The sequence below is a fragment of the Oculina patagonica genome, chromosome 12 (genome assembly GCF_052425735.1).
Source record: "Oculina patagonica isolate OP01 chromosome 12, crgOcupat, whole genome shotgun sequence".
Classification (NCBI taxonomy): domain Eukaryota; kingdom Metazoa; phylum Cnidaria; class Anthozoa; order Scleractinia; family Oculinidae; genus Oculina; species Oculina patagonica.
In genome coordinates this window covers 26,416,834-26,432,946 of record NC_135769.1, presented here as the reverse complement: position 1 = coordinate 26,432,946, position 16,113 = coordinate 26,416,834, and the positions used below count along the sequence as shown (strand labels likewise).

At 42.0% G+C, this 16,113-nt stretch overlaps 1 protein-coding gene across 1 annotated transcript in view; it reads left to right on the top strand.

Moving 5' to 3' along the window:
- Nucleotides 1–16,113, top strand: part of LOC144633878 (structural maintenance of chromosomes flexible hinge domain-containing protein 1-like) — a 38,002-nt gene that overhangs the window by 19,419 nt on the left and 2,470 nt on the right. Inside the window, 18 exon segments of the mRNA XM_078492784.1 lie at nucleotides 270–473; nucleotides 1,071–1,207; nucleotides 1,645–1,897; nucleotides 2,369–2,593; nucleotides 3,678–3,789; nucleotides 4,181–4,528; nucleotides 5,246–5,605; nucleotides 7,981–8,567; nucleotides 10,081–10,216; nucleotides 10,704–10,881; nucleotides 11,536–11,699; nucleotides 12,409–12,731; nucleotides 13,106–13,216; nucleotides 13,602–13,826; nucleotides 13,828–13,906; nucleotides 14,949–15,060; nucleotides 15,244–15,527; nucleotides 15,783–16,079. Coding sequence (XP_078348910.1) covers nucleotides 270–473; nucleotides 1,071–1,207; nucleotides 1,645–1,897; nucleotides 2,369–2,593; nucleotides 3,678–3,789; nucleotides 4,181–4,528; nucleotides 5,246–5,605; nucleotides 7,981–8,567; nucleotides 10,081–10,216; nucleotides 10,704–10,881; nucleotides 11,536–11,699; nucleotides 12,409–12,731; nucleotides 13,106–13,216; nucleotides 13,602–13,826; nucleotides 13,828–13,906; nucleotides 14,949–15,060; nucleotides 15,244–15,527; nucleotides 15,783–16,079 — 4,135 coding nt within the window.

The following is a 16,113-nucleotide window of genomic DNA, read 5'->3' as shown; positions in this document are numbered from 1 at the left end:
GGCGTTGCAAGGGCGGTCTGATTTTGGATAGACTGCCCCTGTGAGTGTGCGAAAATTAAATTAACAAGATCACTAAAAACTTTGAATACATGTAAACCACTTTCACTAAACTTTTAGCTGAATAGATCGGTCTCAAGGTCTAGGCTTGCTGTCGGTTTCTGTGGACTTTCGATATATTTTGATTGATTTTAGCTTGTATACTTCGATATCAATATTAGATATTTTCATCTTGAATTGATTTTGATAAAAATGTTTTTCTTTGTATTCAGGCGGAGTTAGGAAGAAGTTCTTTCCTAAAGGTGAACATTAGACTGGTGATAGACGATGGCAGAAATTCCAACCAGAAGACATTTTTTGATCTTCGTGAAATTGATGACGATCTGGAAAGTTTATACCAGACAAGAGCCAAGGAATGGTTTCCGTTCTCGTTGACAATGAAGGTTCCCGGTTTGGACCCCCATCAAACTGTCCAGGTATTTTGCCATCGACTGCCACATGCAGAATAATAAGACTGTTTTACGAAGCAGGAGATACAACGGTTTTTGTAATAATGACTGTCGAGAACTCAAAACGAAAGGATTCACTTTTGGCCAATCAGAACAAGCGCAAATATCGGAATTAACCAATCAGAATTGAAGGAATAACGTGCAACCCGCGTCAAGCGCGCGAAAACGTGCGTAAGCTAAGTCACGATTGGGATTTGTTTCTTTCGTTCCTGATTAGTTGAATTAAGAACATGTTTGCTCTGATTGGTTAAGCACGTTCATGGAATTTTTAACCAATTACGCGAGGCTACGTTACCAAATTCGGCTCAGCAGAAAATCGCAGAAAATCGTATCGCAACTTGGAATTCCTTTAAAGCATTGCTTTCTTTGTATTTAGCTACAGTTCATAAAGGTTATATTTCATAAATTGAGGGAAGATCTCCTTCGTTTAGTAACATTTCTGAGCTTAATACTTGATCGCATGCAGTGGTCCTCAAAAACAGCAAACGAAATTTTCGAGCTAATGAATACTCGATGTGTGGCACCCTCCCTATTACACTGACTGCATTACTCTCTATTTTTCAGGGAGTATTGATGTACTTTCCACACGAGGCGGGACACGAGACTCTTCCTAGGCCAGATGACCTTGAAGATGACGGACAAGAGCCTATATTTGAGTGTTTCTGGCAAGGCAGGCTGGCGCCTCTCTCTTATGTTCACAAGTAAGGCGAAAATGCCGGCAAATCTGAAATAGTTAACTCGGTCAATACGTAAAAGAAATATGTTTACAGTGGCAGATTAGCAGCCTGACCGAGTGGAAAACATATTTGGTTGCATTGAAGCTATGTTTTTTTGCAAACATTAAGTCTCATAGCAAGTATTTGACAAAACTTAATGATTTAAACTTGTCTCAGCCGTGTCACAGTCCCTTTAAGTAAAATAAAACTATTTCTTTAAGACTAAATTCATGGCTTCTCCTTACTGTGGTAGTGATTGTTACTGAACATACATGTACTGCTCTTTTCAGCTTGTGTTAAACAAAATTTTTTGTACTATGTCTTGCACAATTCATTACGTACAGTGAAACCTGCCGCAAATACACAGTTTTTTTGGTTACGAGAGGTTTCCCCTCAATGAATTTTTTACTGTTTTTCTACAGGATGGAATTTTGCACTTCCCCAGCGCAACGATCCAAGAAGCAGAAGGATGTAGTGCCTGACAGTTGTTATCGCAGGCTCAAGGGAATCCTGTTCTTCAACAGACATACGCCTGTCTCTAACAACAAGCTGAAAATCTTGCTTGACGAGAGAAAGGACTTATCTAGTGCGCTAGAAGATGCATCAACTGAGAGAAGACTGCCACAAGAATTCAGATCGTGGCTGGAAAAATGCCATCGAGAGCTTGATAAAGAGGTGGGCTCGAAACTTCAATGTCGGACAAAACCAGTCGAGACAAACGCATTTCACAGATTTTTCGCAAATGTCTTGACTTGCAAGCTTGTTAAAAACAATGCTAAATTCACGTTTCCGACGATTATTTCTTTTTCTACACTCAAAATTGGCCCATATTTATTCTACAGAAAGAAAATTACTATTCGATTCAAAACAACAGGAAAAAATGATAGGTTGCCGTACTCGTTTTCGCGAAAATGACGATTTCCCCCATTGGCGAGGTCCAGCCATAAGGAAAAAGCCGCCTTTTTTATGCGCGCGCGCTAATCACGCGTGAAATTTTGGGCAGTAGGGATGCGCAATGCAATACTGGGGAATGACCTTAAGATAAGAAGAGAAAAGCCATACACGGCAGTCATTTTGAAAGTCAATCAAAAATGCTCTTACTAATAAACCACTCCTAACGAAATATTTTCTTGTCGTCCTTCGTAGGTGAGCTTCGACACTCCTCTACCAGCATCTCAACAGCCGAGGTCTGGTGATGTCTTACATAGCGTGTTACGCGTCACAACCAGCTCCGGAGTACAAGTGTACAAAGTTGGTGATATTGTCAAGCTTGACACCAAGCCCATCATCTATGGCAAGGTCATGCACTTTGTTAAAGTCAGCAAGAAAAATGACGTGGATAAGGTTGTTGTACAGCGACAACCAGAGGAGGTTAGTAAACGCAAGGCGAAAGGTGTTTTTAAGGCGGAAAATGTTTTGCTACCTGGCTGGCTAAACAAGGAAACAAACTGCTACGCATGCGCATGAACTAGTCATAATTACTTCCATGGTGGCTAAACTGGGCAAACTGGTTTCTGAAGCATAATTTGTGTCTGTGAAGCAAATATGTTTTTGACTTAAGGCAAAAAACGTTTTTTGTTTTCGTGAAGCAAAATTTGTTTCCGCAACATATGTTTCCCGCGCGGCTAAACTGGGAAACATTTGCTTCCGCAACAATGTTGCCTAGTTAGCCAGGCCTTTATTTGGATTGTCACGCATTATTTTATCTCCAGCATTGCTAGCGATCTGAGTAACGGCTGCAAAAAACAGCCACGGCCGAAACTGTCAAGCCCCAAATTGCTGGTTCTAGGATCAATCGGATAAAAGGAACAATGAAATTCTGCACAAAGACATGCACACGGGCCTTACAACGTTAGTTGCTTAGACAGCCAAAAACCAAAGTTAGTCTTGGAGGGAAGAAGCTTGTTAAGAATAAATCAATTAAACGAAAAGATTGCAGTCAAGGATGGACATCAGTATTATAAATCTAAAATAAATTGGTTTACACTGACTTGTCTGACACTAATAAACGTTGTTTCTAACGTTTAAAAAAGTCATTGTCAGACAGAAACTTTAGATTTATAATATTAAGTCAATTATCTTTGGAAACAGCGGTCTTTCTTAAACTCAAAACAAACGGAATCAGTACCATGACGGTGGTTTGGATATGCAATAATTAGAATAGATTTTTACGATTTTCTTTCCCGATTTCTCCGTAGTTTTTGTTTCCACAGATATGATATATCAAACAAAAGAGAGTGTTTCATCACATTTCCAAACACCTCGAAGTTCGTCAAAAATACTTCGCTGCGCGTCGTATTTTCAACTCTCTTCTCTGTGTTTGGAAATGTGATGAAACACACTCTCTCGTGTTTGATGTATTCTGTCGCGTTTCGCAGCTGTTTTCCCCTTGAAAATATGGCAAAAACATTCACAAACTCGTTTTTGTGTTAAGTAACGATTGTTTATTCCACAGGTTTATTTGTCTCAAGTAGAAGAGAAGCCTATTTCCAGAATATTAGAAACTCCTGATCAGAACGCTCTGAAGAGGGTATTCAGCCAGGAAAAACAAATGCTTCCCAAAACAGGTAATTCGCTTTTGTGTGTCACGCAGTTTTTCTCTTCACCAGAAAGAAAACGATTTTTTAGTCTACAGATTACAACTTGAGTCACGCAATGCTTCACCCCGCGACCGAGGAACAAAGCATTGCGTTACGCCGCGTGACACACTGGCTTTTTCCAGTGAAGCGTGGTGTGACGAGCCAAAAAACTTCTGCGAAGGAGACTACAGTCAACTCTCGTTATAGCGGACATGCTCGGGGCGTCGTTAAAGTCCGTTATAGCGAGAGTCCGTATAAGCGGGAGTCATTTCCAGTCAAACCTCTTTCGCCGGGGATCTGGATTTTGTCCGCAAAAGCGGGGTGTCCGCAAGGCGTGAGTTGACTGTAATCACAAACTGGTTTTCATCTTGTTTCACAGTGAAAGTGTACAAGGACAACTTGACCAATGAAATCACATCCAAAACAGTACTGCAGTGGTTGGCGGGCGAAACACAGAAGGATTTCACTGGCTTCTGGGTGAAAATCTTCAACGGTGAACGTCCTCCCAAACAGCTTGTCACCTTACATAACAAGAAGCTCTGCATTCGTCAAGTGATAGAGGGACCGGAGAACATGGCGCCCATTCAAAATGACCAGCCCCATGATGGAGAGAAGTTCGGCTTCAAACCTTTTTGGTTGTCTCTGGCGGGGACGTACGAGCTCAAGTACGTTGCGATGCTAGGGGATAGAGAAATGGCTTCCACACAGTTTGAAATCGTTGTCAAAGGTTAGTCAGTACGTAATTCAGTAGTAGCCACATACGAACAAACGAGGGTGACTTGGTGGACTATTAAATCGTTAGTGTCTTGAACTCAAGGGGTTCGTGGTCCGCCCTGGGCGATCAAATTCTGTTGTGTTCTTAGTTAAGCAACATTTATTAACTTTACTCTTGAGTAGGGATGGAGCAGTAGTGAGAGCGCTCTCCAGTACTGTCACCGGTATGGCCCAGGTCATATTCGGGGCAGGTGCCACTGCCATATGTGGGTTGAGTTTGTTGTTGGTTCTCGCCTCGCTCCGAGGGTTCTTCTTGTGGTTTTCCTCCCTCTTGAAAACCAACATTCCAAATTCCAATTCCATCTGAATAAAGGACCCGCATGAAACCAACTAGTGCTGATGTGGCTTCCTCTCTAAATATAGTTTAATTTGTTTAAGGGCACAAGGGCAACCGGACAAAAATGCTGGTGGAAGAGTAGGAGGAGGAGGAGGAGGAGGAGGGGGAGAAGGAGCGAGGGAGGGAGGGGAGGGGTCAACTGCTATGGACTAGCATCCCATCCAGGGGGGTTGCAATACTCCTAGCCACTTCATGCTAAACCGGAAATAAGCGCCGGTCTCTTGAGGTATTAGGTTCTGGCAACACTTATTTTATTACGTATAACATGAACATCCAACTCGCCAAACAATAGTAACTTTAAAATCCTTTCTTCTTTTGTCCCTCTCTTCACAGCCAACATTGCTTCCTGTTTCTTTCTAACCGAGCCTACACAAAAAGAGACTCCACAACTCACCCTGGGGGAACCTGGCCTCAAGTTTAAGCTGTTATTTAAAGACAGCAAAGAAAACGCTGCAACAATGTTCAGTACTGGAGAATTCGTCAAATTAACAGTCACATGCCCAAATTTGGACGTGCAAGGCGTCAAGGACGAGTATAAGCCGAACAGCGACGGAGTGGTTGAGGTCAGCGGTATCACTCTCAGTCCCAATGGTTCGGGCAAGGTGCAGTATGGGCGTGATCAGACCGTGCGAGTTGACGTCACTGGCATTGATTATAATAATTATGTGACGTTTCCGGTGAGAATTAAGGCAGGTGAGTACAGCGGAAGTAGGAGATTATGGGTTTTATTTTTCTGTAACGAAAGCAAGTTGGTGATTTTTGAGTACAGAAAAGTACGAGGGAGGCTTATTATAAGCCAACGTGAAAGCTAGGCTAGCAATACAGTTGAAAACAAGACAGTCCGAAGTAAATAATAAAGATGGTTATCACCGAGCTTAAAATTTACCATCTTTATTATTTACTACACACTTGATGATTTCGACATTGCTGATCTTCGCAGTATGCAGGACGCGTTTCACATATCAACCTAGTAAATGGCCCATCTCACCACGAGTCTCTCGTCGCTCAGTTGGTAAGAGCGCCCAACCGGTATCTGGGAGGCCATGGGTTCGATTCCCGTCGGGGACTCAGAATTTTTCTTTGTCCCATGCTCGTGTCATTGTTGAAAAAAATTCATCTTCATTATTAAAGACAGTCTGTGTGAAAACTCCTTTATGGCATGATCATTAATAATTGGATTTAAGGATTATTGTTGATACGATTATTCGCTTCCTAAGCTTAAGTTTCTAAATGGCCTTAACTTGAGGATTATGTACCGGAAGATACATTGTGAAATAGATAATGTTCTTGAAGTTTAGGTGTTTGTTTACTGTGATTTCACGGGCGCTAACTTCTTTTGAAGATGCTGGGGACACCGGGTTGGACAGCATGTTGTTTGATGAACTGTATATAGTAAGCTCACTGTAACGTAAGCTCCATTGGTTTACCCGAGTGTGGGTTTGTATCAGACTTTGCGCTAAATTCCCCGCGTCTTTTGTCGTGTCTGACTGCAAAAGACTGAAGAAGGGAATGGCGCAAATTTTAAGTGAGTTCGCTCGAAGCAAAAGGAGGGGAGAGGAACGGTTTAGGGAGGAGGGAGAAACGGCCAAAAAAAGATAGGGAGGAAGGAGAAAGGAAGCAAAAAAATAGGGAGACGGGAGAGCGAGCGTGAGAAGGGAGAAGGGAGATTTATTTTTTTAAAGTTGACATGATTGCTTAAAGCCTTAATCGCTCTTAATTCAAGGGCCTCATCGACCCACAGATAAGAGCATTTGACCAGTTTTTACGTGTAGTCTTGACAATTTCTTGCCCTCTCCTCGTTCGGTCACCATTTGAACCGTGCCCAGTCTTTGCCGAGCGCTGATGACGGCAGTCATCCGTCTCATTTTCCCAGTTTTTTGTGTCTTTTGTTTGGCGTCGGCTTTGAGAGATGGAATACGGAATTTTTTAAGGGCTTGTTTACAAGCAGGTAGGGTAACCCTAGTGCTAGGGTTACCCTAGCAAAAGAGTTAGAAGATAGCCCGGGTTTACAAGCAAAAAGTCGCAAATAGGGTAACCCTACTGCCCTGGTCAACTTACACCGGTTACGCTTCAGTTAACCTTGTAAATATAGCATGTAACAGGTAATAATCGTAGCGCCAAAACCGATTTTCGTTTTAGGTACGCAGTTTATTAGTAACAGTAAAATCATATTTCAATTTCTAAGGCATGGAACATGTTCAGTAGTTGTTGAAGGAAAATGCATCCCACCTCAGAATGATGTCAAAATGCAAGGAAATGGCACTTGAGAAAACCTAAATTTGGAAAATTTCCTGTGAGGCACGCCTCCAGTACCCCCCCCCCCCGAAATTCTCATTAATGGGCGCCTGCCTTCATACGGTATTTAAAATAAATTTTGCAAACATCAAAGCTTTAGGCTCAAGTGACAAAACCGAAATGTAGTGCGAGAAGAACTAGATGATAATGAAAACGTGTTTTCCTTCTATTTAGGGACGGACCATTATTTTCTTGGAGGGGGGGGGATGAAAAATTTTCCTCTGCAAACTTTTTTTTAGTTTATGCACCTCTGCAAACATTTTTTTTTTTCGAAATTCTTACTATTTTTGTTATGCATATCGCTTTTGCAAACAATTTATTTTGTCTTTCCAGGCCCTGCAAACAATTTTTTTCAATAATTATTTTTCATCCCCCCCCTCCAAAAAAATAATGGTCCGTCCCCCCCCCCTCCAAAAAAATAATGGTCCGTCCCCCCCCCCCTCCAAAAAAATAATGGTCCGTCCCTTAGATCTTTGGAAACGAAGTATACTGCAATGTAGTAGCACATCAAATAAGGTCAAATAAGCCTCTTAGAGAACTAATCAGGGAGAACGGTGAAAAAACAGGGAGGAGGGAGAAACGGCCGGAAAAATCAGGGAGGAGGGAGAAAAATAGCGAAAACAATAGGGAGATAGGAAATTTAATTGCCCGTTCCTCTCCCCTCCAAAAGCTGCGACTAGACTTAGCGAATTTTTTGTCTATGATTGTAGTCCTTGTACGTTAAATCACATTTAGAATGTTCTCAATTGCGTTAACTTTTTTATAATTATTAGGTCAACCACAAAGCGTAAAACTTCCCCAGTTCGAAACAACTGAAGTCCCTAACTACGAAGAATTCCAGGAGTTCGTCATTCAAGTCCTGGACCAGTGGAGTCAACCGTGTTCCGTGAGCGATCGAAGAACGAAGCTTCATGCAGAATGCGAGGCATTTGTCGGCGGCCCACATCTCGCCGGCATAGAGAACGGCCAAGGCAGATTTAACCCGATTAAGGTGAAACTCCCGCCTGGTAAAGCTCCGTGCACTGTTAAAGTTAAAATATCTCTTGTTTCTGTGGACAGTAACCGGCGTAAACTCACAGTCAGCGAAGTGCTAAAGGAGTTGAAACAGTTCTCCATAAAAGTTCTTCCTAGCACTTTGCCGCACAAAGTGTTGATCTGCGAAGGAAACCAGAATGAGATAACGACGAATGGTGTGGATAAGAACTCAAAGGAAGGCAGAGATTGTTTAGAGCTGACGGCTCCCGCTGGCTCCATTGTAAAAGGCTTGTTCTTGAAGGTGTTTGACGAGAGCGGAAAGCTACTGGATGACGAGGACTTCAAGTCAGCTGAGCCTAAAGTGACCACAAGTTGGAGCGGAGAGGTAAGGCAAACGTACAGTTTGTGAACCGTATTAGCTATGCCATGGATAGCGTGTGTTGAAAAATTTACCTTATTCTTACTAAGTTTAGCGAGTACTAATTTTCGCGATTTCAAAATAATCGCGAAATTTAATACGCGCGAAAAAAAAAAAAAACATTGCGCGAAATTTAAACACGCGAAATTAATACTATATTTTGTATCAAAACAATAAAAATTTTAAATATTTGGAACTACAACTATCCTTCCTTGAAAATGTCTTTCCGTTTTGTTTTCGACTAGCACCCTTCCTCTGATTACCGTTTTCTTTAGCTTGTAAATCGGCCAAAACCTCTTTAGTGCAGTCACCAAAGTTTCCGTTTGCAGGCTCCTTGTAGTTACATTGAACCAGGCCTTTGTATATTTCCAGTTGTTCCTTAGTCATTGACGACTGATCCAGAAAACACTGACGCAATCGCGAAATTTAATACACTTTTGCTCTTAGTTTTCTTGCAATCCCGAAAGTCCCGAGCTTTCGCGAGAAAATTAGTAAGAATAAGGTAGGCTAAATTTTTCAATGTGTCATTTTTAATCCGTCTCTATCGTTTTCATTTTATATTTACCTCTAGTGATTTTCACTTTAGTAAACTTTTATTTTGAGGTTTCTCTTGATTTGAAAGTAAGCCAATTTAATTCTATCTTACTGTCAGTCTAACAGCCACTGTCGAATGAAAAAAAAATCAGGAAGTGAAAAACCTAGTAAATGGCCTAGCTCACCACGTAGGCCTTTCTCGATTATGCTAGCATTTTTTTCGGCATTTTTTGGGAAAACGAGCATTTTTTTCGTTTTTTCTTCAAAAAAGAATTGCTAGCATTTTCTGTCATTTTTCATGACTGTGATCCAGATTTTCAGCACTCAGAACTCAAAAGGATAAATAATCCTAAAGTCTGTTTCGACTGTTTGTGCGTTGTGTTACTTGTGTGTGTGTTTTTTTATATTTTTTTATTTAAAAAAAATTAAGAATTTTTTTTATATATATTTTTTTATTTTTTTTTTTAAACAAACAATTATTAGGTATCACCTGTTGTTGATATGAGCATATAATGTGAGAGTTTTTACGTTTTGTTTGAAATAAAACAAGGCATTTTTGGAATTCAAGTGGCATTTTTAAAGGAAATCAGGCATTATTTTAGCATTTTTTTGGCTTTTTGCGAGAATTTCTAGTAGCATTAAATGCCAGTTTTACTAGCATAATCGAGAAAGGCCTATCACCACGAGTCTCTCGTAGCTCAGTTGGTTAGAGCGCCCAACTGGTATCTGGGAGGCCATGGGTTCGAGTCCCGTCGGGGACTCAGAATTTTTCTTTGTCACATGCTCGTGTCATTGTTGAAAAATTCATCTTCATTACTTATCACCGAGCTTAAAAAAATTTCCATCTTTATTATTTACTTTCGACAAGTTCCTCGAATGTTGCAGTTGACAAATAACGCGTTGTCTTGCTATAGTATATTTTGATGATATGTATTGCTCTTTCAAGGTACCAGTCAGAAGTCTGCCCTATCTGCCTGACTGCCCTGTGGCTAATCTCGCCGCCAGCACGTTCGTAGGAAATGTGGAGTGTGTATGTAACGATGTTAAGTGTCACTCAACAATCAGGATTAAACCTATTGCAGGTATGTTGACTAGACAAGCACAAAAAATAATGTGGTCATCAGATTAATAGTAGGTAAAGTCTGTGTCCGAGCCAAGTGGCCCATACAGCCGGAACTTATCCCGGTTACCGTAGCATTAAGTGACGAGTAATGGCGCTATAGTGTTTTTCGTAATTATTTCTACGCTGAAATCTTCAAATGTATTTTGTCAACGACAGTGACTTACAAATGACTGTCATAGAGCTAATCACAAATTATCGCGTAGCAAATTCTTACTCCGCAAAAAGCGAAATAAACAAATCAGAATTCGAAGTTAAAGAATGAAGCGCGGGAAAACGCGTAACCTCAACCGGCCGCGTTGACAAACGCGGGAAAACCTGTATCCTGCAGCAAAAAGGAAAAGTCCTTTTAACATAGCATATATTATTATATGCTTTTTTTAGGAGTGGTGTTTAACCCGAGTATTTAATTAAATAAAAAAACCTGTGCTGTCTTATTTTACCAACAGGTGAACCCCAGAAGTGGCTATTTTCTAGTGAAGCAGGTTCTGTGGAAATTGAATGCGACAGTAAGAAACAGCTGAGCCAGAAGCTAAAGATAAAAGTGTTGGACAAGCTTGGAAATCCCGCGGAGTGTCCCGCGGGTGTAGAGCCTTTGGTGTCACTTGAACATTCGCCATCCAAGAGGTAAACTATTGTACAACATTGATAAAGGCGATATCTGGTGGTTGAGGTGATACGATGATTTCTCCAGTAGGAGTTGGGGGGTCATCGCAAATAGTTGAGTTGCTGTGGAAACGTAGTGCAGTAATGGCTGAGGGCCTTGACGTAGCTCAACGTATGCTTTAAGCAAGTTTGCTTTCGTTATGTGCTATTATATCTTTTTGTTATCCTCAAGTTATGAGGAGCAAAATACGATAAGCATTTTATTTTAGCCTCTAAGTTTCCGGGGAATTTGGAGGGGGCGCGGGGAGGGGAAGGGGGGGGGGGGCAGGGGGGCTTCCTGCTGCTTCGTTGGTTCAGGGTTTGGATGGTTTTTGTTGTCCAGACATTGTACAGTACGTGATCCAAAAAATGAAAGTGATTTGAACCTGGTTTAAGTTTTACGCCTTGCGGAGTGGAAGTTATATAGGCAAGACACCACCTGTTAACTGAGGTGGAGCCCCCGGGTGGGGTGCGGTGGGAAGGTTTCAAAAGGAGATCCACTTTTTCTGGGGCATAAAAAATCCTGTCCGCGCACGAGTGTTCAGATGCGGATGCCACTTTATTTTACTTACATATAAAGTTTTAGGAGCGTTCTCTTCCTCTGATCAGTAAGTGAATCATTTGTATCCTTTTCAGTGGCAGTACAGCGGTTTTTATTGGCAATTTAATCTGTAAAGGAACGGAGTTTGTGTTCAACAACGAGGCGACAATTTCCGGCAACCCTGGTATAATAACCATGTGCGTGTACGACAAGGATGGCAAGTTCGCCAGAGACACTCAGAGAATCAGTCTAAAACCCGGTGAGTGGGTGTTGTGTGTTGAATTGTGTTCAGAGGCTGAGCGAGAGACCATGATCTCGATACTATTATCCTTCTGCAGTGTTCTTTTAACGCAGAATGAATTGTACAGAAATCAGGGCAACATTCCTCGGCACTTAACCAGTTCCACAAATTTTTGCTTTTTCCAGTTTCAAATTGAAATATAATTATAATCGAAATTATTACCACAAGGAGTTAGGGCCTTCCAGATTTCGCTTTGCGTTATTGCGTGACAACCGTGACGGGTTTGTTTTTGTATCACGTATATTTAAACCGCTGAAAAGCTGTCTTCGAGTGGTTAGGCCACGCCATCTTATCCTAATCGTGTTGCGTAAATGAATGGCGAATTCTCTTTTCTTTTTTTTCTCCATTATTTTAAAAGTAGGAAGAAAACACTTGCCATATTACAATATGCCTTTGCGAGTTGATGTCGTTGGTAATGGACGGTTTCACATAGACTTGATTCTCTTCTATTTTACGTTATTATAGGAAATGAACGATACATGTGATAAACGCGAGTTTCAAAAATTCGCGTTAATTTTATTTATTTAAACACTAAAATTAAATGCATCTAAACAGAACTTTTCGTAAATTCGCGTTAATTTTGTTCGCGTTGTTAAAATGCTTCATTATATTCCTATAATACTTAATTTTAGTTCGTGAAGTGAGTTGTATCCCATTTTTTTTTCAGGTGCCCCGCATCACATTGAGTTGAAAAGCCAGGCATTTGATGATTCCTCGCAGAAGCACGAGCACACAGCCAAACTATTCTCCAACTGCTTCCTGAACGCTCCGATCCAAGCTTTTGTCTGCGATAGGTCTGGGAACAAGACAACTCTCAGGACAACGCTCAACCTGTCCTGGATCCCATCCTCGTGCGGAATACTGCTGACCAAGAAGACTGCGAGGGGAGAGGCGACGTTTGAAGCGAACACAATGAAATGTGGTAGCCGGGCTGGAGATCAGCAACAAGTTAAAATTAGGGTGTTCAGTTCAGAGCACAAAACTTTAGCGGTGAGTTTCTGTACGCATTTTTTTTTCGAATTACGCCACTTCTCCACCGCTATAAATTGACAATTTAATAATTGAAAGATAAAGCGATGCTAGTTTCAAGCCATTATTTCCAATGTTTGGTTTATGCCACGCTAGCACTTTCAATGAAAAAACTCTCATAGAAATACGCCAAAAATGACCTTGTAAATGGCCTTTTCCACGATCTTCGGCTTTTCAGCTTAGTAATTCTGCAGATCTGTTTAGCTTAGTATCTTCAGCACCATTCATTCTACTTCATTCTGTTAAAAAATCATTTTGTCCCGTTTGAGCCCATTTTGTATTGGCAAGAGAACATTAAAGATTGATGTTGTTGTTATTCCTTTATTTTCTTGCAGGCCGCTACTGTGACAGCTACTTTGGAAAAGAGTAACCGAGTTAAAGCTGTAGTGGTACAGGTGGCCGCTGACCAGGCACCTGTGGCCACGGGCGGCTACCCACTATTGAAGGTACACGTTTTTATCATAATCAGTGGTTCTTTTGAAAAGCCCTGAATCTCGAGGGGATAACCGTACAAATTGATAACGAGTCGACTCTTAAACGTTTGTTTACCAACTACGCAAAAGCGCGTTTAACTAGCACAGTACTTATCATAGGTTTTCGTGGCTTGTTTTTCTGCTCGAGTCCTGGCTCAGTTTTCTCTCACAGTGCGCCTCACTATCCTAGATAGATACGGTAAACTGTCAAAATGTTGGACGAGCCGGGGGGGGGGGGGAGATACTATGGACTAGCATCCTATGCGAGGGGGGGGGGGCTTCATGCCACAGAAGCTCTTGAAGACCTTTTTCGGTGAGGACTAGCCACTCACTCGCATACTTTGCTGTCTTGACTAAGGTCGAATGCCAAACAGAAGATGGAGTCCGGGTGGATGCTGTGGGACATCTTAGCCTTGAAATCACTCGGCCAAATGACACTGCTGTCGCCACGTCAGTTTACCGGAAACCCACTCAGAACCGCGAGGGCCTGGTCACCTTTCAAGCAATAGCAAACCGTTACCTGGAGGAGGCGGGGCAATGGTCAATCATCTGTCAGTACTGTCAGTACTGTCACATCTGTCAGTAGGGAAAGGCTCAAGTCTGTCTTGCCCCCGGCTGATTACGTGACCAGGAGCGATCCAGTTCAGTTCGTGGTGCAGCCTGGTAAACACGAGTATCTTGTGTAGAATTTTGATCACAGAAAGCGCCAATCTTGTCCCCAGAACTCGCTTTAGTTTCTTTTTTAATGGGGACCTGACCAAGTCCAATTTGAAAGTCTGCTATCCGCGGAATTCCGGTCGACGTGCGCAGACTCGGAGTTTTTTCCACTCAAAGTTGATTGGCTGACAATCAATAATGAGCACTCGACGCATGCTCAAAAAATCGCACCTGGCCAGAGTCTGCTTTCTTGGTGCCGACCAAAAGGAACGCGGGCTCTGGTAACGAGATTGATATCGCGCCCTGTGATTAGTTGTGTAGTCGTTTTCGATGAGTTGTCCTTGTATTTTGTTGGGTTTATTTTGTAATAGAAATAAAACCCGACTGCTTCTTTTTTTCTTAACTTGTTGCGAGCACTTGAGAAATTTTTTCCAAAGTTTCTGAAGTGTACCTATCATGTTATGTTATATTGAGCCATGTTACATGTTTATGGCCTCAAGTGTCCTCCGGGGCACGAAGAGGTTAAGTAAGTGTGTTACATGTAAACCACTTATTTTAAATATGTCACTTATAGTTTTGATTCAAAGCTCTCAGTCTCTCAGTTTGCTTTGTCATCTTGAGCCCTTACGCTGTGTTTCTTTGTTATGTTGGATTTCCACTGACGCGTAATTTTTTACGTGCGTAAAAAAAATTTAGAGACAATGCATGAACGACTTGCGTAAAGGTGTACGCAAGTCGTTCATACATTGTCCTTAATTTTTTTACGCACGTAAAAAATTACCCGTCAGTGGAAATCCACACTTAATTTTCATATTGAAAGTGGAACCTCGCTTTACAGATACCCGCTTGTTTCGGACAGTTTCATTTGCCCCCCCCCCCCCCCCCCCCCCCCCCCCCCCCCCCCCCCTGACTGTCGCAGGCAAGCTAAATATAGACACCGGTTAATCCCGACCCTGGCACTTTGTCTCAAGTAACACTCCCTCATTACAAACCTCGCTTTACGAACACTGGTTTATTTATAGATTTATATTTGCGTATCTATTTCCAGGCCCTGCTCATAGACTTGTGTTGCGCTTTCCTGCTGGGTCACCCGGCGTAATTACTGCATCTTGCACTGCCGACGTCAAGGGCCGTACCATTCTTCCTCGGCCTGGGAAAAGGTGAGTATTTAGTATGTAAAGGCTGAGTCAAACAAATAAAACAAAACTTTACCATTAGAGTTTATGCATGGGACCTCCATTTTAAAGAGGTTTCCAATTTGTTCAGCTATATGTGCTATACTATACTCCCATCAGTGGCGAGGCATGTAAATCTTTCAAAAACACTTTCTTCTTTTTCTTTAGCGGTGTGGAGGCTGTGGACATCACAACTGAGGACACTTACGGCAATGTCTCCAACGTCTCCTTGACAGCGAGCGTGACGATTCAACCGTCAGGGACTGTGCCCGAGGGCACGATCCTTCCAGATTTGGAAAACAGTCCGGTCCAGATCGCTCTCAACCGTGGCACAGCTAGGTTACCAAGGCTGACTCTTTGTAGTCGTGTCGGGAATTACATTGGGGAGTATATGTTGGTGTTTTCTGCTCCTGGGGTCGAGTCGCACTCTGTCAAGTTTGCTTTCAGTACAGGTAAGTCTATCAGTGTCTTCTCTTTTGTTTTTGTAAAAAAAAAGGGTTTCCATGTTTTCCTCAGCGTCGGTCGTTAGTTGTGGTTCGGAAGTGAGTCGAGTCTTGGGCAAGTCTTCGTGAAGAACTTCAGAAAGTTAGCTGGTCAAGTCCACAAGGAAATCATACCAACTGTTAAATAATAAAAAGAAAAAAAGCTACTAACTGGAATAACTCCTATCTGAATGCGTATGTTAATCAGTTTCTATTATATTCCAGATGAACACATTCAGCGCATACAGAACGAGCTACAGCCGCTGAGAAAGCAGATCGCAGATGTCGAACAAAACGTCGCAGAATCCAAAAGACGATTGACTCGGAGCCACTCGGAATTGGCGACCGCACTCACCCCTGTCCGAAGTGCCTTCCGAGGAGAACCGAGGAGACGAGACGTGGTCAATATACTTCAGGCAAATAAAAATGAGTTAAATCAGTATGAAGCGATGCAAGCGGCCACCCGGCCGGCCATTACACAACAGGGACACCCTCCAGCAAGAATACGTCAATACATAAAAGGTATGTGATAGATTTTTTTTTGTCTTTTCCTTTA